This window comes from Canis aureus, chromosome 3 (assembly GCF_053574225.1).
Source record: "Canis aureus isolate CA01 chromosome 3, VMU_Caureus_v.1.0, whole genome shotgun sequence".
Classification (NCBI taxonomy): Eukaryota; Metazoa; Chordata; class Mammalia; order Carnivora; family Canidae; genus Canis; species Canis aureus.
This window is the reverse complement of record NC_135613.1, coordinates 69,351,482-69,374,609: the sequence shown is the minus strand read 5'-3', so window position 1 is coordinate 69,374,609 and position 23,128 is coordinate 69,351,482. Positions and strand designations below refer to the sequence as shown.

General features: G+C 48.9%; 1 protein-coding gene across 5 annotated transcripts in view; it reads right to left on the bottom strand.

The window, feature by feature from the left end:
• Positions 1–783: 783 nt before the first annotated feature.
• Positions 784–23,128, bottom strand: part of TTC12 (tetratricopeptide repeat domain 12) — a 45,360-nt gene continuing 23,015 nt past the window's right edge. For 4 of the 5 annotated variants that reach the window (XM_077893548.1, XM_077893552.1, XM_077893550.1 and 1 more), the window contains exons 9-22: positions 20,829–20,889; positions 20,211–20,399; positions 19,037–19,106; positions 18,191–18,279; positions 15,247–15,415; positions 9,802–9,894; positions 8,719–8,779; positions 7,821–7,958; positions 7,255–7,353; positions 6,712–6,783; positions 4,277–4,378; positions 2,886–2,985; positions 1,934–2,159; positions 784–947 (exon numbers count right to left, since the gene is read on the bottom strand). In XM_077893548.1, coding sequence (XP_077749674.1) covers positions 872–947; positions 1,934–2,159; positions 2,886–2,985; positions 4,277–4,378; positions 6,712–6,783; positions 7,255–7,353; positions 7,821–7,958; positions 8,719–8,779; positions 9,802–9,894; positions 15,247–15,415; positions 18,191–18,279; positions 19,037–19,106; positions 20,211–20,399; positions 20,829–20,889 — 1,545 coding nt within the window. In that variant the 3' untranslated portion in view covers positions 784–871. The remainder of the gene's footprint in view (positions 948–1,933; positions 2,160–2,885; positions 2,986–4,276; positions 4,379–6,711; positions 6,784–7,254; positions 7,354–7,820; positions 7,959–8,718; positions 8,780–9,801; positions 9,895–15,246; positions 15,416–18,190; positions 18,280–19,036; positions 19,107–20,210; positions 20,400–20,828; positions 20,890–23,128) is intronic. The other variant, XM_077893551.1, reaches the window with a different exon arrangement.

The window sequence follows — 23,128 nt, the reverse complement described above, 5'->3', positions numbered from 1 at the left end:
TCCACGTGACTGTGCTAAGCCATGGGAGTATAGTGTCACTTGTTGGATTTTTCACTTAGGGATCTGGGGTCCAGAGGAGGCAGTGGCAAGGGAGCAGTGCGTCTGGGCGATAGGGTGAGAGTGTAGGGTGGGTTTGGGGAACAAAAATATGTCAATGTTTGTGACAGGTCAGGGCAGAGACAGGTGCCCCTGCTTGGTACTAAGCCGAAAACCATCTAACACGTGAAGTAGAGTGCTTACAAATCCCTTGATAGGCCGGACGAGGGCACCAGACAGCACTTCCAGCGACGATTGCCTGGACTGTCAAGAACACACGGCCAGGGGAGCCACCACTTACCACTCAACCCACTGAATTCAAGAGCACAGGGCACAGCCTGAGAGACTGGCCACCACCTCTGCTGCCACCATCCCAGGGCCAGAACTCAGACACTGAGATCCTGTTGTTGAAAAACCTGATGTTTCTAGCACGTTCCCTGCAGGAAAACAGCCACAGGGGCAAGATGGAAATTCAGTTAGCAGAATCTAGTTCTTGTCTAGAACATCGCTTACGAGGGAATCTGGGAAACCTGACTTTCCATTTGCTGGCATCCAGCCCCTGCAGGACAGGAAGGGACAAGAGGCAACTGAGCTGCAGAGGGAGTTGGCTTGATGCTAAACAGAGCACAGAAGAGAGAGTGGTGGACGCTGAGCAGTTTCCAACACCATGGTCAGCCTGATGCCCACGCCCCCATTACCAGTGGAAACCAGAAGGCAAGCATCTGAAAACAAAATTCATCCCTGGAGTGGACATTCAAAAAGTCTTTATTACCACAGGGACCACCCACAGCACATAGTCCTGGGTTTGTGAAACCGTGCACAGACGCCACGTGTTTTAAGGATCGGCGACGTACTTCATCGTGGAGTTGAGAATCTCTATGCCATGCAGCTCCCGCAGCTGAGCAGCAAATCTGCCATGATCAGAACACAAAGTCCAGCACGTCGATGCTATGGTGACCAGAGCCACCCCCTCTCAGGTAGGGGCTGGCTGGCAAGGTGGAAAGGGAGTAGCTGATGCCCTGGGAGCCCTAGCGATCAGAGCAGGGAAGGTGCCAGGGAACCACGAAACTCGGTAAATGCTGTCTATGAGAGGCAGACGGCCAGGCTGATCCCATGGGGCCTTGCTCTCAGGGACTCCCCAGTAGGCTGCCACTTTGAGCTCATCCTAGCTAATGTGCCTTGCTTTCTACAGAAGAAAGATTTTATCCAGGCTTTCCATTTGAACAATCAGAACGTGAAAGGGCCTCAGATGTCAGCCACGCCAACCCTCTCATTCTCCAGAGGAGGAATCAGAAGGCTTAGTCTGTCCGTGGAAGGCATCCCCTCAGGCCCAGAGGTCACCTCCCAGGAGCATGAACGACTTGGGGCTTCAGCATGTCAGAACCCAGCCAGAGCAGAACAGAGGCTAAACAAGAAGCAGTGTGCACAGCTGAGGCCAGGATCTCCTGCCCAGGCTGGCCAGGTGGTTGTGACCAGGCCATTCTGCCTCTGGCTTTAGTTTCCTCTAGCATGAGAATGTCACCCTCCTTGGACACTGTCCCAGATGCTCAGGACCCAGGCAACAAAAAGAAGCAGGAGGGATGCCTGGGCATAGCAGTGAAAAGCAGGAGGAGCATGAGGGAGGGGGACAGAAGGACAGCGGCAGGGAGCGGAAGGAACGATCCCTGTCCACGGAGCATCTTCCCTCTCTGCCTGGAGCCAAAAGCTTCCCAGTTCCCCCCAGGGAAGTAGCTACTGGACCCAATGCCTGTCTGCACAGGAAGCACCAGGGCTCCCAGGGCTCCCCACAGAGTCCTAGGTGGCACAGTGGCCCGGCTGCCGCACAGCCACCACACAGCACCTCCACTGGCCCCGTGGCTTCTAGGGCATGACTGACATGGGCCACCCAGCCAGGTACCTGGGTTCGGCCGTGCACAGCTTCCCCAGAGCGATCCCCGCGTTCAGCTGCACGGCTGTCTCCTGCGCATCGCCACCGGCGTGCTTTAACAACACCTGCACGACATCCGTCTTCAACAGGGAGGATGCAGCATAGGGCACCTCCATGCAGTTCCCCAGGCAGAGGGCGGCATTGCCCACCACCATCTCATCCTCGGAGCTGAGCAGCTTCATCAGAATGCCAAACTCTAGGGGGAGGAAAGAGAATAAGCACCTGTCCCTCTAAATCCCAAATAGGAGGCTAGCCACGGCCCTCGAGGGCACAGGGAGTGTCTGTGGACACTGGGTTTCCCCAGAAGCTCTGCCATGTCACTCTGCCACTCAGCAAGTGTCTGGGGAGTACTGTGAGCCTCATCAGGCCTTGCCGTGTCTCCCACGTTTCTCAGGTGCCCAGAGCAGTCCCCAGGGTGACACGGCTGTCGTGTGAATGAATGTTATGTGTCAGACAGGTCTGGCTTCCCTAAAGTCCCCAACTGTAAGCTCTACACCACCTGAGAGCCCAAGTGAGAGGCCACAGGCCTGCTTCCTGCAACTGCAGGGCCAGGAACAGGATCTGGAGGAAGGGTTCCTGCTTCCACGGTGGGGCCACAGGTGTGAAGACGAGCAGGCTGCCTCGCAGGGAACCCCTGCTACAGGTGCCTGCAGCCACTTTTGGTTACTGGACTGATGCTAGCTGGTCCCAACTCTGCTGTCACCAAGGTGTTGCCACCCCCACCTTGAAGGGAAAGAACCCATGACATGCTTCCAGACGGGGTGAAACAGCTATCCTACCCAGTAAACACTGCGAAAGCCTAAGGAGAGGGTAACAGCGCTATGCTGAGTCTCTCCCCACAACTCGTCCCTGTTCCCCTTACAGCTTCCAGGGTGGATTAACCTCTGAGATATAGGCTCTGCTTCAGGAAACGATCACTTACTTTTATCCAGTCTTATCACTTCTTCTCGTGCTTCATAATGGCTATTCGTGCAGACAGCTAGTGTTTTTATGGCATATCGTGATGCAGTCTGGCCCCCCGTCTGGGTTTCAGAATGAAATTAGAAAAATAAAGTCAATCCTATGATTGTTCTTGGCCAGAAACGAGCAAGCGGCTGTGCCTGTGTTTGTGTGGCTTCCTGAACTTCTGAAAACACTGCTCCCCTGAGAACAGCACACACTTCCTGGTGTGCGGGCCAGGTCCCTGCTGGGGTGGAGCCATTCACGTCCCCAGTCACACAGCCCACAGCCCGACAGGAATTCCGACAGGGATGCGGGCCTGTCATGTGCACCTGGGTAATTGCCCATAGAAGGCTTTCTGAGTGAGTGGCTGAGGAGAGAAGGATGCTATCGGGCTGGCAGATCTACCAAAAAGGGAGGCACGGCCCCCCCGCCCCCGGTGTCATTTCACCCCTGGAAAATAGGGAGTGACTAGCTGAGGCTGTCAGGCTGACAGGTCTGCATGGAGAACATCACAAATCTAGATCATTTTAAGAGGTGACAACTGTCAAATCATAACCGGCAAAATCACCCAATGCAAGCTCTTTCAGAGGCACCTGTATATCTTATACACATCATGCACATGTGTGTGCATGCGATCAACAGGCTCCAGCGGGTGTGCAAGAGCTGCATGGAGTGAGTGACGGCCATTATCCACCTAAAGCCTGCCCCCTGCCCCCCCAGTGATGCCCTGCCCCAGCAACACCACCCCATGATAGCACGCCTCCTGGCCCTGCTCAGCCTGGGGTTTTAGGAGAGGGCCTGCCATGGGGTCATCACAGTAAGATGGGTGCGAAGCATGCCGGGCAAGGGCAGTACAGCCACGGGCCATGGATGGCAGCCGTTACTCACCTGGTCCTTCCAGTGAGTCCACTCAACTGTTGCACTGATTTGCTCAGATCAGGGGAACTTCCCTTATGCACACAGTAGCACTGCACCGTCTGTATCTCATAAAGGGAGCTACAGCCAGCGCTCTCCAGGTAGCCAGAGAAAGTATGGTGAGCAGAACGTGTGCAAAATAAGGGGCGTGTGGGACCTTATGGAAAGCCACTCTGTCCTTTTGCAGGGAAAGAGGTCATACATTTTAAGTGAGGCTTGCCTGGTAAGCAATTTTTATGGGTGCTTCTAATGGACTTATTTGTTCAACACTCTTAGGTTGATGTTCAGAGTGCTGTCTGGGTGACAAGTGGAAGAAATCCTACGTTGAGAAGTGTGACATCGGGCAGGGGTGCAATGGAGGCCCCTAACTGAACACAGCCTCCTTAATTCTGCCCCCTGGACAGTCTGTGATGCTCCTGGGGATTCAAGCGCTTTTACCCAAGTTGCTCACTCTACCTTCAGGAACTTAATCATCTTCTTCACCACTCCAGCTCTCAGGGCCTCCTCAACCATCTTCCGGGAGGAAGAAAGGGTGCGGCTGAGGACGCCAGCAGCTCTCTGAGTGAGGCAGAAAGGAAAGATGATTCACTATTCTGTTCAGAAATGCTGATGACCTTGAAAAGTGAGCAAGTAGCTTGGGGAGGCAAAAACAATCATTAGTATGGGGAGCAAAACACACACCTTGGTTTTACAAATACAGAGTGGCCAAAGATGTAAGTAATTCGTTTTATAGCTGCGACTCCAAGGCCTGGAAACACAGCCCCCTGGCACACCGAGGCCTGGCTCGCTTCAGCTCTGCGCAGAACCAACCAGTTCAGCTCTGGCAAAGAACGTCCGGGACACCCCGCAGCACTCTGCAGGCTCTTCACCAGGTGGTAGACTTCTTGGATTGACCCTCGTGGTCTCATAGCTTTTCCTTCATCTTGTCTGAATCTTTGTCTGTTTGTTCTACTTTCTGGAAGACTCTACTTATGATTTCCCAGTCTATTTCTGTTTTCTCCTTTTTTAAAAATAGCTAGCTGTTACTGTCTTGTAGATAGAGCACTATCTTGAAACTTTCCGAGGACGCAGACGCTATTTAATTTTTCTTCTGTTTCCTGTATCATCTCTATTTCTTTTGAGTTGATTTTTCTGTTAATCTTGGTTTTTCTATTTCTGTGTGTGGCTTTCTGGAGATGTCCAGAGACCCTAGCTGTCCATTTGTGGGCACATTTACAAAAAAGCTGTACAAATACATTTGGGCGTGCTGAGTTTATAGGGGGTTTGTTCACTGACAAACAGTGGAGAGGAGGTGCTTCCAAACGCTAGAAAGCAAAACATTTTTCTCTGGTCTTTCAGTTCCTCAAAAGAATAAAAGCTCTACTTTTCCACCTGAGGGATAGATGCCTGGCTGCCACAGGCAGTCCCCCTATCTCTTACTCATGCCCTGTGTCCTACGTGGTGTTCTGGATTCTGGAGTCTCCATCTTCTCCAGAGTCCCACAAGGCAGACCTGTGTCCCCTGTATCTGTAGTCTGCACTGTTTCTTCGCCCTGCCTCATGAATTAAGACTTTTGCAGTTATTCTCCACCTTCCATAAATAGGTTACAATGATTGAAAAACTGACTGGTGACCTCCTGCCTGTCTGTTTTCTCGATGTGGATTTCTAACTTTTTTTTTTCCCCTAATGCTTTTAGTCTGATTTTAATGAGGTTTCCTATGGAGAAGGGATACATGTGTGTATTGTCATATTATCAGTTGTATCAGTTTTGTTTCTCTCAGCTGCTCCCTGCACGTGCTACGGTGCTGTTATAGTTGACCCCATGGATCTCTTTTTAGGCCCAAGGCAGTGGGGGGAGCACTCTACCGAAGGACCACCTTCCCCTGGTGAAGCTGCTGCTCTGCTCCATAAGCTGGTCAGCCCTGGACAGTGGTACAGAATCCTGGGAAAATCCGGCCAGGAGAGTACGTGAAGGGTTAGCTCAGAACTACTGTAGACTGCACTCTGGTCTAAACAGTTCAGAAAAGCCCAAGCACCCAAGAACAGTGGTGACACTTTTGGGGGCATGGACTTTTTTTTGAGGATCTGATGAAAGCCATGATGCCTCTCCTACAAAAATGCACATACACTCAAGATTCTCTATACAATTTCAGGGGCTTTGGGGAACCTGGAGACCTACCACACATTCCTGGAGTTCACATTAAAAACCTCCATCCCATCATGTCTGAATTCACTTTGGGAAAGTTGTAGGCAAGCCAGCCCCAAACAGGATTCATCGGATCTGCTCAGAACTTTTGTTATGATCCTGGACCCCATGTCCAGTCTGTGTTTCTTGAAGGGCTGGCTTCCCAGGCCTGCTTGATATGCCCTAGTTGTTTCTCTAACAGCCAGGGCCCTGACCTCATAGTTGGAAAAGTTGGGGTGATTACTTATGTGAGTAAAGAATACATTCTAGGATGGCAGCAAATGTTCTGGTGAATCATACTGATGTTCTGTGTTAACCACAGGTTCTTCTCAGTTTTCTTATCCAAATGTCAGAAACAGAAACGAGAAAGCCAAACGAATGGCCAGGGAATGGCCACTCCCTGAGATGGCTTATCTAAGGGGGCATATATCTCTAAGGGGGCTAAAACTATTATGCATAAACAACCTCCAGGACATGGGCTTCAAAATATGGGCCTGGCTTTCTTGACTATGGAAAAAGAGATTCTAAATAAAATCTTGTGGCCTGTCCAATTTGTACCAGGATATCTTGGAATAGGACAAATCAGATAAATTACATTGTATAAGTTGTGAAGTTGCAAACTACACAGAAAAGGGATTCTTAACTTAGGTCCATGGACTTTAGGGGGTCCACAGATGGACACTGTGTGAGGGTGCCACTTTTCTGGATTTCCCTAGGAGACACTTACCGTCAGGATCCCTCCATCTTGGCTGTTCAGTAGAAACATGCACTTCCTGCTCACCTCCACAGCCCAAACCTGCTGTGACAGGGAGAGAGGAGGAGGAGGTGTGAATGGCCTGTTAATCTGAATCCTCCATGGAGCTTCTTCTCAACAAGCATAACTGCTCCTCTTCAGCACTGCCATGCTCTGTCCATATTTCCCTCACGACCCCTTCTTGTGTGACTCTTACTTCTTCCCGCTGCCATTTCCCTAACTACAGGGCAATACTTTGAGAGCAGAGACCACATTTTATTTGACTTTGTAAAAGCAGAACCTAGCACTGTGCTTAGCACCTTGTGAACACGCAGTCCATTTTCTGGATGAACACCTGACTGACTCATCTGTCTCTCAGAGGAGCAAAGTGACAGAGCATCTGTCCAGCATTCCCCATTCCTGCTGCCAGGGTTTGAATCCCCAGGCTACTCTCTTGGTGGGAATGAGAGCAGTTCTAGCAATGGCATGGGCTTGGGATGTTCCAGGGCTCCCAGCAGGGAGGAAAGAAGGTTGTACCTCATAGACGAAGGGGGACTGAAGACACAAGTTCATCACAAGTCCTAGGAGTGTGTACATGACTTCTCTGAAAAAGTCCATGTCCTCTTCACATCTGGCCTTTAGGAACAAAGCAATCAATGACCTTTCTGCCCTGCAGCTTTTCATGGCCATTTCATCTCCTTGACAATGGCCCCAGCATCACTTACACTCCCTGAATTGTCAATGTCATGAACCTAGGTGAGTTTGGAAGATCAGAGACCAGTTCCATGAATTGCAGGGAGTGTCCGGTGCCCGTGCAATGTGACTCTGGCTCAACCCAGTCCTGTGTTTAGACTGAGTGAGCTGCTGATATGGGGAATAAAGCCAGCTCCACCAGAAAATCCTTCAAACCTCTTCAGTGTGACTAAGGCTTGACCCAGAGGGCTCTGTAAGGCTGGCCACCCATAACATCTCTGGTTATAGAAGGGATAAACCACTGGCTCCTGTACCCTCAAACAGGATTTGTGGAAAATCCAGGTAATCAACAGGAAGCCAATGCTCCCAAAGCAGGGAAAAAATAATTCTGACTAGAGAAGTTACAATACCATGAGGCCCAAGCAGGCCTCCCTGAACTCTTCAGAAGCAAGCATCTGTCTCCGGACGGCAGCCTCAGCACTGAGGTTCCCCATGAGGGCAATGCACCGGCAGAGCGCGGAGGGGCTGGTTACCATGGGATCTCTCTCCTGAAAGTGAGTCAAAAGAAAGAAAGTCTGTAGAGAGCAGGCAAACGATGCTAGAGCCATCTCTAGAGGCGTCCCTCACTCACGAGAATCCTTGGGAACCCGAGAGTGTAATGTCAAAACCAGGGGCATCCACGGGCCCACACTGGCACCAGGATGGAGGTACACAGAGGGGCAAACCCCAAAGCACTTTAGTCTGGAATAGGGGGGCCTAGGGCTTCCAAGCAGCTGGGAGAACTTGGGCAAGTCTTGTCCCTTCTCAGAGCTCCCATTTCCACATGTGTGGATATGCACCCAGGTCCCCTGAGACCTCTATGGCTCCCTGGGGACAGGTCCCCATCCCAACATGGTCTCCTAGGAGAAGCCTATCCTGCTATTTTCTGCTTCATCAGCTCAAATTACCACTTGCCTTCCTGATGGGAATGACTGCCATTGAGGGGACAGAGCTGCCTGCAGTCCTTATGATGAGGCTTAGGGCCAGAAGGGGACAGATGGGGACTGACCCCTTGTCTCCACCTTCACCTAAGATGCAGTCCACTTCTGCCTTTGTCTCCCTGTACCTGGCCCCCTCTATATGCCATCTCCACCTGTCCCAACTGCAGTTGTTTTAATAACTGAGAACTGTGTAGATTCCAGCTGTGAGTAAACGATTAATCAACCTGAGAGACGACAGGAGCTCTGGAGTGTAAACTGTGTTTAAATGGCTCTGCTCACGAGCCTGAGAATGCCTGTCACAGGTGATCAAAACAAGGGGCTTGCTCACCAGAACACCTGTGAGCACTGGGAGCACACCTGGAAGGTTGGCCTGGAACCAGACTCGGAATCTGTTGAGAAAACATCCCCGTGATTTATTTCTACACCGTACAAACTATAACATAGATACAGTGTCTTGGATAATGGAGCAGACTGTCACAAACTCTGGGCCCATGTGATTTGCAGCATGCATGGATGATTTATTCTCAACCAAAAAAAATGTCACTGGGTATTCGAGTGGCTTTAATTTTTCTAAATCTAGAGAATTGCCTTTGATGTTAAACAACAGATCTCAGATGGCAGCTTTCTCAATGCAGAAGTTGCAGAAGCCCTAGATTTCTGCCAAGTGGACTTACCACCACCCCTGCCCTCCCCTTGCTCCAAGCCTGTGTGTTGTGTGCCGTGCAAACAGGAAACATGGTGCAAGCAAGTTTACTGAACACAGTCATGAGGAAGGCCCAGATGCATACACATCTGCACGTACAAGAGTGGCTCTTACCTGTTCCCAGCCCATGCCAATGGCCTACGGGCACAAACAGCTCTTTCTCATTATATGACCGTTTCTAAGCAAGATACCCTAAAGTTCGTGAGGAAATTTAAAAAACAGACAACAGATGCACTTAAAACAACTCAAGAATTATGAAAATCTAAGACCTTTGCTGTCTTCTGCAGCAGCTAAGTGGAGATAAGGGAAGCTTACCCACGATGCCACTGGTAACCCAAGAGGAGGCTACCTTCTATTGTGCCTTCTCTCTCTCACATTCATTCAATACATATTTGCTAGGCAGTCCCATTAGGCACTGATTAAGGGAAAGAAGCTTCTCCAATATACAGGAGGCTTGTTCAACTGTGTGAAGTACTGTTTTAAGTCTGCTGCTGCTTCCAAACCCATCAAGGACTGGGTCCCCCTGCATACACACAGAGGGACTGGAGTGGCCAATTTCAGCCCCCTGCTTGGAAGGTGTCAGCCCTCCTACTCTGAATCTTGTGATGCTCTGTTGGCCAAGCCTCCCTGCATACTGCACATTTTTAAAGATCAGACAGTTTAACCAAGGTTGAAGAAGAAATGTCAATTTCTGGAAATAAAAATTACCTTTCATCCAGAGCCAAGTCTGTGAGCAGTGCCATAGCTGAGTTGGCCTCCTTATCTGAGAAATCAAGAAATGACACCAGGGCTTCCAACAATCTGCAAAAATCCACAACAACCTCAGAGTGGGCTGTCCTCCAGCTGACAGCATCCCCGACAAAGAGACCTTGCAAAGACACCAGGAAAGAATCTGCGTCTGGGTCAAAGAAGCTGAAAGGGTGGCCTTGCTCTGTCCTCCTAGGAAGCCCAGCTCCCTGCCCACCCCAGAGACAGAGACAACCTCCTGTGGGAATGACTCTGCCACTCAATGTTAATTCCCAGAGGGTTGAACAGTTTTAACCAAAGTTCATTGACTATCAGATGTCAAGTAGGAAGGAATCTCTAGTGCCTCTGCCATGTGACTCTGGCTCAGCCAAGTTCAATCACATAAGTGACATCTAAGTGGCATGCTTACTAATCTGCTGATGACTATAGTGGGAGGGAGGGCCCTCTAATGAGGGGAGGATGGAATAAGGTTTTAACAAGATTTTGACAGGCTGCCGAATATGTCAGATGAAATTTAATAGGGTTAAATTCAAAGTCCTCCACTTACAGCTGGAAGTTCTATATAAACAATAAAATTGGGAGACCTAGTTTATACCTTTCCTATGGAAAAGATTTAAGGGTTTTCAGCCAATTGCAGACCTAGTATGAGCAAACAGTTGCCCAAGAAAGCTAATGCAATCTTAGGCTACCTTAACAGACTGACTGGCATCACTTGTCTGTCCAGCCAACCTGTACCAAGCACCTACAGTGTGCTGAGTGCTGTGCTTGGTACAGGGGTGCAGTCTAGGCTCCTGGTCCCCTACAGTGACACACGTGTTAGGTGGTATGTTAGAAATGGATGCATGTCAAGTGTGCACAATGTCTACCTGGCGTCAGGTATGGGAGGACGGAGATAAAGAAGGCTTTAAAAAGTGGATGACACGTTAGCTGTCACTTGAAAGTAGAGTGTTCACTTTTGTTTGTTCATTCAAGCAACAGTATTTACTAAGTGCCAGGCAACGTGGTGGATTCTGGGGCCACAGCAATGAAACAGGACAATGTCTCCCTCAGCTCCAAGGAGCTTGCAGGCCTGTGTCGGGCAACATGGGGGCAGGAGCAGAGCCCCTCAAACAGAGTACACAGCATTCACAAAGATGAGGAGGCATAAAATAGCTGGGGCACACTTGGGGACGGCTAGCAGTTCCTTAGAGCTCAGGGCTTGAGGAGAGGACAGTGTGCAGCAAGGGGAGGGTGCTAGACCTTCTATGGCCTGCTGGAAAATTGTACTTCACCCCACATGCCTATGTTTTCCCAAGTGTGTTGGTGTATGTAGGGGGAAGCAGCTTCTAGGGTGCCCCAGTTTCTGGCAGAGGCTGCATTTTAGTGACCTCACCAGGTAATTCCTAGGCCCTGGATTTCTCAGTGTTGGAGAATTAATGCTATAGGCAGTAGAGAGTCATTTTGGAGTTTGAAGTAGGAAAATCACAGAAAGGATGTAGATGGTAGACAAATCCCTTTGGTGGGACAGTGGAGGCTACATTGAAGTAGGAAGTACAAGAGGCAGGGAATCCAACTGGGGAAGAACTGGGATGGTCCAGACAATAAAGATGGAGTGACTCGCTGAGGCAGGGGTGGAGTGAGACACACACAGTTGGGAAGAGAGAGGCCCCGTGGAGGCCTGGAAGGGGTGGTCACAGATGCCTGAGGAGAGCCATAAGGAAGGGGATCCAGAACCTAAGAAGGGAGAAGTGACAATATACCCTCTTCCTACAGATGTAGGGGCCCACCCAGAGGAGCCCTCAGGATTCTGGCGTATGCAACTCGAGGGATGGAAGTACTACCCACGAAGGCAGGAAGTTCAGGCAAAGGGTCTGGTTTGAAGAACCACCTGCGGTTTAAGTTAGTGATGCTTGTGACGTTGAGATGGACACGTCCAATAGCAGGGGAGGTTTTCTTCTACCACTCAAGAGAGGGACTTCCACATGATCATTAAAACCATGGATGAGAAGATGGTCAGGAGTAGGATCCTGGACTTGGAAGAGTGACAGCATAAGGGGAGTTTGCAAAGGAAGCCAAGAAGGAAGGGCCTGGGGTAGGAGGAGGTCCAGAAGGGTCAGTGTCCTGACAGCCACACTGTGGAGTTTCATGAAGAGTGGCAGCGATCCACAGGACCCAATGCCACTGGGCAGCTAACAACAGAGGCAGGGAAGGGACCATCAGATTGGCAGTTTAGGAGCGGACTCCAGTCACTCACATCTATGCTACTAGATTTATTTGGCAGCTTGTTCTGGGAGGGGTCTGGAGGTCAAATCATCTGAAGAATGGTCCAGGAAACCTGGATGCTTAACCTGGAAAAGATGAGCATCTTCAGATGCTGCTAGCATGGGAAAGTGCGAGCTCTGATGTATTCCGGAGGCCTTCAAGAGACTGAACCAAAGCCTCCACATAGGAAGCATAGAATGGGGCATACAATTCGTGTCTGGTGTAAAGATATAACTTTCTATCAATCAGAACTTGCCCAGGACAGGATGAGCTGCCCTGGGAGGTGAGACCTGCATCCTTTCACTGGCTGGGAATAGGGTCACAGTCTTAGCTGTTATAGTGCCTATTGTAATCAAACGTAGAAAAATGATAATGCTGGAATCTTCCCTGGAGGGCATTGTGCCCAGGCCATAGTGGGGTACCCCCAAGGGGACATGGGCACTGGGTCGGGGGCAGAGCTGGACAGTTTCTGTGGTCCTGGGTAACTCCAAGCTTCTGCAAACCCCCAGTTCCTTAGAGGTGTGTTCTACTGTCCCTGTCACCAGAAATCATGTATTTTGCTATTACTTCAGATTCTTCCTTTACCAATTCAATCTGTTTTCTTGAAGATGAATGCTAATGAACCAGAAATGTACAGAAGAGGAGCTGGCAGTCTTAGATCATCTTGATTTTTGTCTTAGGAGACATGAACAACAAAGCTTCCTCTCCATGTGGAAAAGCACACATTCTAACCGGAGTTATTACCCAAAGAGGGACAGGGTGTCCCTTTCTACTCCCTCTTGTCTCCTTTCTCGATGGCAAATTTTCTGCTCTGCTGAAAAACAGCTGTCCCTGTAGATGGACCACAGGTCAGGAAATGCTCTAGTGACCCAACAAATGAACTTCCACCTCAGTTTAGAACTCTGAGCAATAGACCCTGAAGATAGAAAATGAAAACGATTATAAAAGTTACTGAGTTGACACCACGTGTCAGACACTGTTTGCTGGCCAATCCCACAGACACACGGCCAGCCCCCTTTTATCCCACCTGCCTCTACAACAGAAGCTGGAACCACTTTCCTCACCAGGGGTGGCATGTGACACAATCTTGACCAAACAGAAATAAGCAGTAGCTTCTCTTGATAAGAGGGACAGATCCAGCTGATGTCTGAAAGAGGGAGGTGATACATGGAGCTGCAGCAGCCTTGTGAGACCATGAGGGGATGATCAAGAGAGGGATAGAGACCTTGACCCCGATATCTTTAAGCCACTGAACTAGCTGTGGTCAACTGTAGTCTTTTTTAAAGTTATGTGAGACAAGCAAGACCAGCTCTTCCTGATCAAGTGTTCTGTAAAATCCAACAGAAAACATGTAATTGGCACACACGTATCACTTCTCCTAAGCTTCTGTGATACAGATGAGACACCGGAGCTCGTCAACGTTGAGCAGCTTTCCTGAGCCATGTACATAGGAAGCAAGCAGAGGATTTGGGCTCATGACTGCTTGAATCAAAAAACCCAGCACTTTCCACAAAGTGATACTGACTGTCGCTCGGTTCCTGTCAGTACACATTTGTCCCTTCGACTTCTCACAAGGGGAAAAGCATTTTAAGAGGCATGTGACACGTGTGCCTCTCTTGTCCAAACCATCTCCCTTCACTTCAGAGAACACATTCTACCTCTTTCTGGTTTAAGCTGAGATGGACATTAATGAGAACAGTGGGCATGAAGGGAATCAGCTGAGGTGTCTCTGACAGTCTGGAGACAAGAGGTGGGGCTGCATGCGATGCTCATAAATGCCACTCTCCAACACACTGGAAAAATTCAAATTAAAGCTCAAGCAATTCAAAGACAGTCAGGATTGGGGGTGGGGGGTGGGGGGTGGGGGGTGGAGGAAGCTGAGGACAGATATAGCTACATTTACTCAGAGAGACCAAAACCAAGTGAAAAACCACAAGGAAGGCATCGAGGAAGTGATGGCAGTCATCTGAAATGTGAAATGTGCTTTTGAGGATTTAACTCTAACAACCCATCTGCTTATGGGGGCTGAGCTTCGGGGGGTTGCCAAGCCTCTGTTTGTGAGCCACAGGGGCCGTGGCAGGGCTGAGAATGTGAGGGCCACAGCAGACACCCCATCCTGAGCATGATGGACAACCCCCCCCCCCCCCCACCCGATGTGGGATGGGTACCGGAGGCCTCTGCTTGGTCAGGAAAGATCTAACAGGATCTCAGATTTGGCCGCTTTTCTTACTGGGAACAGAAGCAGGAGCTGGCCTTCAGGGCCTGGGGGACAGTGGGGTGAGATGCTCTGGTTAAGTGCGGCAGCTTCTCCTGCCCCATCTGTGAAATGGGGTCATAACACTTATCTTGCCTCTTCGCAGGCTGGGAGGAGATAAAGTGAGGTAATGGTGGAAGAATCAGAAGCCAACTTCTGTTTTTAGGTTGTGTATGAAACACGTATAAAGCAAGCTGTGATCACTGCTACTACTTTTACTGCGTTGAACCACCGAAACTGCCAACAGGCAGCTCTTTTGATATAAAAACTGGTATTTTCACATATGGAAACTAATAATGTTTCACCTGAAAAAGCACTGGAAGGAATCACTGGGGTTTGGTAAATTTTTCATAAAGTCTATTCAGAAGAAAAGGCATGTTCTGTTTCCTTGGCTGTAAGCCTCGGAAAGACCTACATGCAAGAGCATCCCAGATGTGTTTTATTTATTTGTACTCTGCCTGGCTCCAGAGGGGCTTTACGAATATGCTAAAGCAGGGAGTGTCACCTCAACCAGGAAGGAAAGAAGAAAACTTTGAGCAGAAAGAGGGTAGAGCCAGCACAGAGGCTAAAGAAGCAGGAGCAAATGACCTATTTTGAAGCAGGATTCCCAATCTGGTTTTGGTAGGGCTGCCATTTACACCATCTGTAGTATCTGTGAGGTGGAAACAGGTCAGAGAAGTGAAACTGCCCTCAGGTATCAAGTTCAGCCAGGAGTTCATCCCAGAGGTCCTCCAGAAGGAGTGCTCCTCCTTCCAAAGGCTCTTTCTGGTTTTGACCCTTTATAAAGCCTGACAGCGCCTCTCCTGTCCAAGGTCTCCTGTCCGAGGTGTGGGAAGGGGTATGGGCAAATCTTAACTTAGCAGGGGGTGCTCCAAGAAGCCCTGGGGAAGATCCCACCAGCAGAGTCCTACCGGGTCAGGTCAAGGTGGCTGATGACCAGGCTCCGTCCATAGTCCGTCTGGGTGAGCTGCAGCAGCAGGGCAAAGCTCTGCTGGCGGACGGTCAGCAGCCTGGTGGCCAGCAAGGAGGGCAGCAGCCTGCCCAGGTTGGGACACAGGAGCAGCAGGCGCTGGTTCTCCTCTGCAAGACAGGGGATGAGTACCTTGAGCACGCAACAGTGGCTAAACCTCTTGTCTCCCACGAGCCCTATGGGAAATCCGACTCTTCTCCCCTTGTTTGAGAGGCAGAGTAAGAAAGTGTCTGAGCATGAGCTCTAGGAGCAGGTTGCTGGGTCCTGACGACCGACCGGGTGGATGGTCGCAGCTGAGTCTTGAACTCCTGGCTTCCTTCTGAGTGAAATGGGGAAGGCGGCTCATGTAGCCACGTGATGAGCAGGGTTCAGTGAGTGAGTGGAGGATGGCGCTGGGAACAGGGGCTGGCACACATGGGGACCAAGTGGCATCAGCTTTGTCAAAGGTGTGTGGGATTGTGAAGGGACCGAAATCAGCTGAACTGTGGACACTTGTGGATCATCTATTTTCATACACTGGCCAGAGCAACCACTTGAGTTCTTTCTAGAAAACTAGAAATCACGTGAGAACATGCACTAATGGAGCATCCCCCCTTCCTAGATGTAGGCTACTTCCAAGGTAGTGGCACCAGCTCTGTTCGCTCTCACCTGGTTGATTGACTAACCAGGTGCCCAAATGTGTTTGAGAGGATGCAGAGGGATGGGCTGGGGCAGGAGGCTCAGCCATGAAAGAGAGCAGAGTTGGTATAGCCAATAGGTTTTCTTCTTTGTTGGAAAAGGAGCTCGTTGTAAACAATCCAAATAGTACAGCAGCATAAAGCTGACAGTGAACGTCCCCTCCTCTCGTGGCCCCTCCAGGTAAGCTCATTCCTTAAAGGAGCTATCCATGCCTCTCCTGTGAATAATGTTAAAAATATGATCCACCTGGGTCCCTGGGTGGCTAAGGAGGTTAAGCGTCTGCCTTGGGCTCGATCATGATCTCAGGGTCCTCGGATCCAGCCCCACATCAGGCTCTCTGCTCAGCAGGGAGTCTGTTTCTCCCTCTCCCTCTGTTCATGCTCGTGATCTGTCTCTCTCTCTCTCTAACAAATAAAATCTTAAAAAAAAAAAAAAGTACGATCCACTCTGCCCTCTCATTGGCCTCTCTCTCCTACTTAACAGCATATCATGGATGTAGTTCTGCATCTGTAACTTTTTTTTTTTTAAGATTTTATTTATTTATGAGAGAGAGAGAGAGATTGAGAGAAAGAGAGGCAGAGACACAGGCAGAGGGAGAAGCAGGCTCCATGCAGGGAGCCCGACGTGGGACTCGATCCCGGGACTCCAGGATCACACCCTGGGCTGAAGGCAGCCCTAAACTGCTGAGCCACCAGGGCTGCCCTGCATCTGTAACTTTATAAGCATCCATCCCCTCGTCATTTTGAAAAACGTGTTTGTATTTACTGAGTTGGATATACACAGATTTCATGGATCTTCCAGAGCAGGTGCGTCACAGGCTCTACAAACAAACCATGTTTATTCTGCTGTTAAAGAAAAACGTGACCCCAAAGTTTACAGAAACTGAGGTCGGCGCAGGCTGAGGAAATCGGGGCTTGAGGGAGGGAGGGCTGTGTCTGGTTCACCCTGAGTAAAACAGGGTCACCAAGCCCTGCTTCCCTCACCCTGGTGTGGGGGATGTGCGAGACCACCCCCCGGGCCAGTGTAGAAACCCACGGAGCAGCAGGGCACCTTGGTGATGGTACTCGTCCAGGCATAATTCCCTTCACAAGGGGTCCCCCTGCTTTGCTAGTCCTCTACAACTTAGGGTGACTCCTTCACTCTACTGTATTAGCTCATACTCAGCCTGGGAATTTACAAATTGCCCCCCACAAGCTCTGTAGCTGGTTTCCCACAGGAGCCCTGTGAGGAGACCCAAACGGCATCATTCCCATGCTCAGTGTCTGCAATCCAAGCTCGGGTTATTCCCTATGAAAACACGGCTTTTTATTTTTTTATTTTTATTTTTTTTTAACACGCCTTTTTAAAAATGAGGTAGAGCACTAGGTGTTACACTATAGGTTGGCAAATTGAATTTAAATAAAATAAATTTTAAAAAATAAAAAATAATAAAATAATTTTTTTAAAAATGAAGGAGGGATCCCTGGGTGGCGCAGCGGTTTGGCGCCTGCCTTTGGCCCAGGGCGCGATCCTGGAGACGCGGGATCGAATCCCACGTCAGGCTCCCGGTGCATGGAGCCTGCTTCTCCCTCTGCCTGTGTCTCTGCCTCTCTCTCTCTCTCTCTCTCTCTCTCTGTGACTATCATAAATAAATAAATAAAATCTTTAAAAAAAAAATAAAAATAAAAATAAAAATAAAAATGAAGGAAATACAATTTTCATTTACATTCACTGCTTTACAAAAGGGGTAAGAGAGATTGTGCAAAAATGTAGCGAACCCCAAAAATGCCAAGAGGTAAGAAGATAAATGTGTTAACAAGGTGGATAAAAGTCCTATAGCGTCCGCTGGCCTAGTATTACACTGATCGGTGTCATACTATCAGGGACCAGGGCAAATCTCGCAATGCTGGGGGTACTTTGGTCAGCAAAAAGCAACAGTATTTTAGGTGGACAGGAAAGGAACAGGTCCGTCCACTGCACTGCCGAGGTGCGAGCAGAAGTCACGGGTCTGTAGAGCACCAGGTGGTGAGAGCGCCCGTTATGCTGCCGGCAACTCTGTCCACCATCAAGGTGGCTGCAGGGGTGGCAGATAGAGGACTGCAGGGCTGGCAGGGGAAGGTCTGGCTCCCTCGGGCCTGGCCTGAGGGGAAACAGTCACACCTGGGCCCCGAGTGCCGCATCAACAGAGAGCATGTTAACAAGGACCAACAGGGATGACCCAGGCTCACCGTTCCCGCTGCACACCGCCTGCCAGAGCCTGAGGACAGACACACACACCGTCTCTCCCACCACATCTTTTCCTGTCGCGGAAAAGCACCTAGAACAAAGGACAGCAACAGTAACACTGGGAAGCAGTCTTGATCTTCTGTTTGGTTGGCTTTAGTTCCTCAAATGCTGGTTGAAGAAAGTAATGTTATAACGCAGAGCTGCAGGTCATCAGGACGGTGGGCTGGCCAGCACTGGACTGGGACCCCCGGGACAGGGACAGGGACAGGCCGAGGAGTTGGGGCTGCACAGACTGGGCTGCTGAGCCGGGGTTCTGGGCCACAGCCAAGCGGTGATCAATGAACTGTGGCAGGCCAGCAGCCTCAGCTCCTGGGCTCCTGGTGACCCCGGCCCGTGTCACTGTCCTTCTAACCTGAGGAGCTGCACTCAAACAACTGAAATACAAAAATAAAATAAAAACAAATGTAGCAAACCACCTCCTTTCCTTCCATATGGGTCTCTCTTCATATAAAATCAGAAATCCTGGGATCAGCCAGGACCCAGTTGATCTCATTTATTGCTGTTATCAGCAAATTCTAAGAACAAATGGCAATCTCACCAAAACTGTGGGAAAGCAGAACACATGGTCACTCCTCTGACTCTGCAGGGCCTGGAGGAGCCCTGGAAGCACCGCTGACCTTTTCTCTCTGCGGTTGCTACCTGTGGCCTCACTCAGACTACCTGGGGTGCACGGCCCTGCACCCGGCCAGGCCCACCCAGGGAAGCCACTGCCCATGTCATCAGGGATGTCATGAGAAATTGGTCATCCCTCCTTGCTTTACTGTTGGCTCTCTCTACATACACCCTACCTTCTTACGACCTCATTCTCACTGATGATACTGAATCCGTTGTGTGTTCTGAATAAAGTCTGTTCTGTGCCTGGGAAGAAATCATAAAAACCTGCATCAGAGTCCTGAACAGTCTGGTTGCTGTCTAGCCATTAACAGAGCCAGCTGATGGTGAGAAACCCAATATGGAATGTCAAGGTCACCGAATTAACAGATTGGGCAGAAACAAATACCTCCACGTTCTGAAACCTGCAGCTGTCACGGGCCACTTATTGCCCCCAAGAGAGGAACATCCTGTCTAGAGAAGGGAAGCTGAGCCTGGGGGGGCCTTGCGGGTTATATGACAACTCATTGTTTTGTAATCTTCAGAGAGTCTCCAGGAGCTGCTTAACTTCTGGGAAGAACTAGCATATCCATCTGTTCTTAAATATTTATTTTGAAGCTGTTTCTAGGCTCTGGAGAGGAACCTATAATCTCCAAGAAACAACTGAAGGGGATATCTGAGTGCCCTTCATTGTGCACTGAAGGGAGGTCAGAGAGCCCATCTCTTTGTACAAACAGCATCCTGTCACTGAGTAAAAAAGCGGTTTAAGCCCTGATAGCAATATTTACAAGAACCGGTAAGAGAGAACAGTAACGGCTCTCACTAGCAGGGGAGCTGATGTTTGCTCTGAAACTACTTACAGGCTCTAAAAAGCCATTAAATGTAACTGGAGTGAACTTTATAGTTTATCGTACAAAAGTCTGTCTTCCACCCCCCTATGGTTGGGGGCAGATTTGTGAGGGTGGTATATGGCATTTGGGGCATACATGGGGTACGCATGGAAACCCAAAAGGTGTGCAGGTATGTGTACAATGTGTGGGGCATGTGGGAGAGATGATCATGTATGGTGTGTGTATATGTGGGGTATATATATGTGGTGTGTGTGTATGTGTGTATTATTTGTGTTGTATTGTGTTTGGGGTGTCTACTGCATATGTGCTGAGTGCATGTGTGCTCTAGCTGGGGTGGGGGTATGTATCTTACGTGTCCTGTTTCATCCTGACAGTACAGTAGATCTTCACTATTTGTGGAAGGAAGGGACATAGGGATTCTTTGCCTCATCTGGGCTGACCTCTACCTCTAGTAGAGAGGTCACACTGACTATACACTGACTATATTCACAAGGCCAGGCCATACGCATCCCAGGCTTACAATCCTTCATCATCTCAGTCAGGATTTCAATCCCCCCTGCATAGAACAAGGGGTTCTGGTCAGGCTTGCAAAGAGTTTCCAGGAGATTCTTGACTGTCACAGCTGCATGCTTTCCCGAATCCAGCAATCGTTGGGCTTCCTTCTCTTGAAGGTCTGCTTTTTCCTGGAGATTGACTTGATTCAGAGAATCTATAAATCAAGAAAGAAGAGAAGAGAAACAAACAAAACCCTCACAGTCAACATCAACACACAGAGTAACCTCCTCTGAGGATGGGAGGTCAAGAGGCATGAAGCATTAAAATCATTCAAACCTGGCCTTAGCAGGGAAAATTTGAGGAAGGGTGTTCAGTCTAGATCCAGAATTTTAAACCACCTCTGGGGTTCAAGGACAGCAGTTTGCTCTGCCTAGAAGGCTCTAAGGGACAAGGGTGTAAAAAGGAGGAAGGCAAAGGTCTGAGTGGGAGAACAGAGAGGACAGAGGAGCGGGCCACCTGCTAACAGAGAGGGTTTGATGTGGCTTTGAGGCCAAGTGCAGAGAAGGCACGCGAGGCGCCGTGGAGCCAGAGTGCAAAGTGAAAGTGGGATTCAAATGAAGGACACCAGCAGGAACAGCCTCACCTTTCACCTGGGTTTGCAGCTTGGGGCTTATTTCTAAGATCTTCTGATAACACTCTCTGGACTGGAAAAAAGAAACAAGACCTTGAAGAGTGGTCAGGGGGTAAAGTTGATTATAAGAAAGACACCGGGTACCACAGTGCTGGGCTTCATTATTTCCTCCAGGCCTCCTCCTGCTCCCAGCGTAGGAGGCAGGCATGGGGAAACACAGCATGCGTTTGACATTTTGTTTAGGCTTCTCTGGTTCTGTGGGACAAAAGGTATTATTTCAGAATTTATTTAAAAAAACCCGTGTTGTCAGATCCAGCCTGTGGTGGAAAAATATCCAGTCCTAGGGACCCCTGGGTGGCTCAGTGGTTGAGAGTCTGCCTTTAGCTCAGGGCATGATCCCAGTGTCCTGGGATCGAGTCCCACATCGGGCTTCCTGCATGGAGCCTGCTTCTCCCTCTGCTTATGTCCCTGCTTCTCTCTCTGTGTGTGTCTTTCATGAATAAATAAATAAATAAAATCTTAAAAAAAAAAAAAAGAAAAAGAAAAATATCCAGTCCTAAATTCTCGTGGATCATGCCTGGCCGGGATAGGAATAATTGTAAGGTAATTATAAAATTTAGATAGGATATTTGCACCGAGACAGAACAGGAGGCTACTTGTCAGATATGCCCACAAGGAGTAAGGAAATAACTGAAGCTGGAGACACTGCTGACAGAGCCTTTTGGGAGTAGGAAAAGGGAAGTGCCTATTTAAATACACAGGGCTGCAAAGGGAGCCAGTAGGGGTGTCCATTCACTGGCCATATAAGACTTGTAAGAAAACTTAAGAGTGATGTACTCTCCATGAGGAAATTGTTAGGAAGTTTCTGGGGGGAAAAAAAAAAGATTCCAGCTTGTAGGGCATGTGACTGGGCTTAGGGCAGTATTGTCCTCAGGGGTATTAAGAACTCTGACCAGTCTAAGAGAAAAAGTACAGAAAACAAATGGCTCTGAGCTATCTTGAAAGCTCAAGGTTCATCTAGAAAATTAAGATTAAGAAATGAACTGAAGAAAAAAACAACACATTAAAATAGAATAGTGTTGTGGGACAGAAGTTTACTCTTCAAACATGATAACTGCTATAGATTGTTTGTGTTCCCCCCAAATTCCTATGTGGAAACCTAACCCCCAATGTGATGTACTTGGGAGGTAGGGCCTCTGGGAGGTGATTAGGTCATCAGGGTGGAGCCCTCCTGAGATTTGTGTCCTTGTCAAAGAGACCCCAGGGACCTCTCTTAACCCTCTGGCTGTCTCTGGACCAGGAAGTAGTTCTCACCACACACCAATCTGCTGGTGTCTTGATCTCAGACTCTCCAGCCTCCAGAACTGTGAGAACTAAATGTTTGCTGTTTAAACCACCTGGTCTCTGGTAGTCCTGACAGTGACCCAAGGAGACGAGGACAGTGAACCTGTATCCAACTTCTTTTGAACCCTAGATCGAGTCTCCGGGCAACTCCTGTTGGCTTCACTGTCAGCATGTTCAGAGTCCCATCATTTCTCACCACCTCCCTTGACACCAACCTAGTTCAAGTCATCATTACACTTCTCTTGGAGAGTCTATTACAATAGCCTTCTAGCTAGCTCTCTGTTCTTTGTTTCCTATGTCAAGATATATTCTCGGTGCAACAGCAATCTTTTAAAATATCAGTCCCATCATTTCACTCCTTCGCTCAAAACTCTCCAATGGCAAAGCCAAAGTCCTTCCAAAAGCCTGTAACCACATCACCTATCTGACCCTCACTGGACCCCAGCTCCTCCCTTACACAGACACATGGCTTGCTCACTTCACTCCCTCCCTTCCTACAGAGAGGCCCTCCCTGACCACTCCATATAAAGTCAATCTCACCTTCGCTGCTTCACTGATTACACTTTCTCAATAACACATAACTATCCAACATAATACACATCTACTTATGTGGTTTCCATCTCCTGGCCACCCTATTCCAAGGACGTGACTTCCATTAAATCAAGGATTTTGTCATTTGCCACTGTATTCCTATTGTCTAGAGCAGTGCCAGGAACCTAGAAAGTATGCATACATATATGCTGAGTGAATTAATTATCTGAATGAATGAATGAATGAATGAATGAGTGAATAGAATTTGGTGGAGAGGGGAGCGTTAACATTTTTTTTAACTTTTCTATTATTTGACCTTAGTTATGATAAGCCTGTATTAGAATTATAATACAACAAAGAAAAGAATTTTTTTTAAGAAAAGAATTTTTAAATGTATAATAAGAGGCAATTTCTTTTTAAAAATATAGTATAAGTGA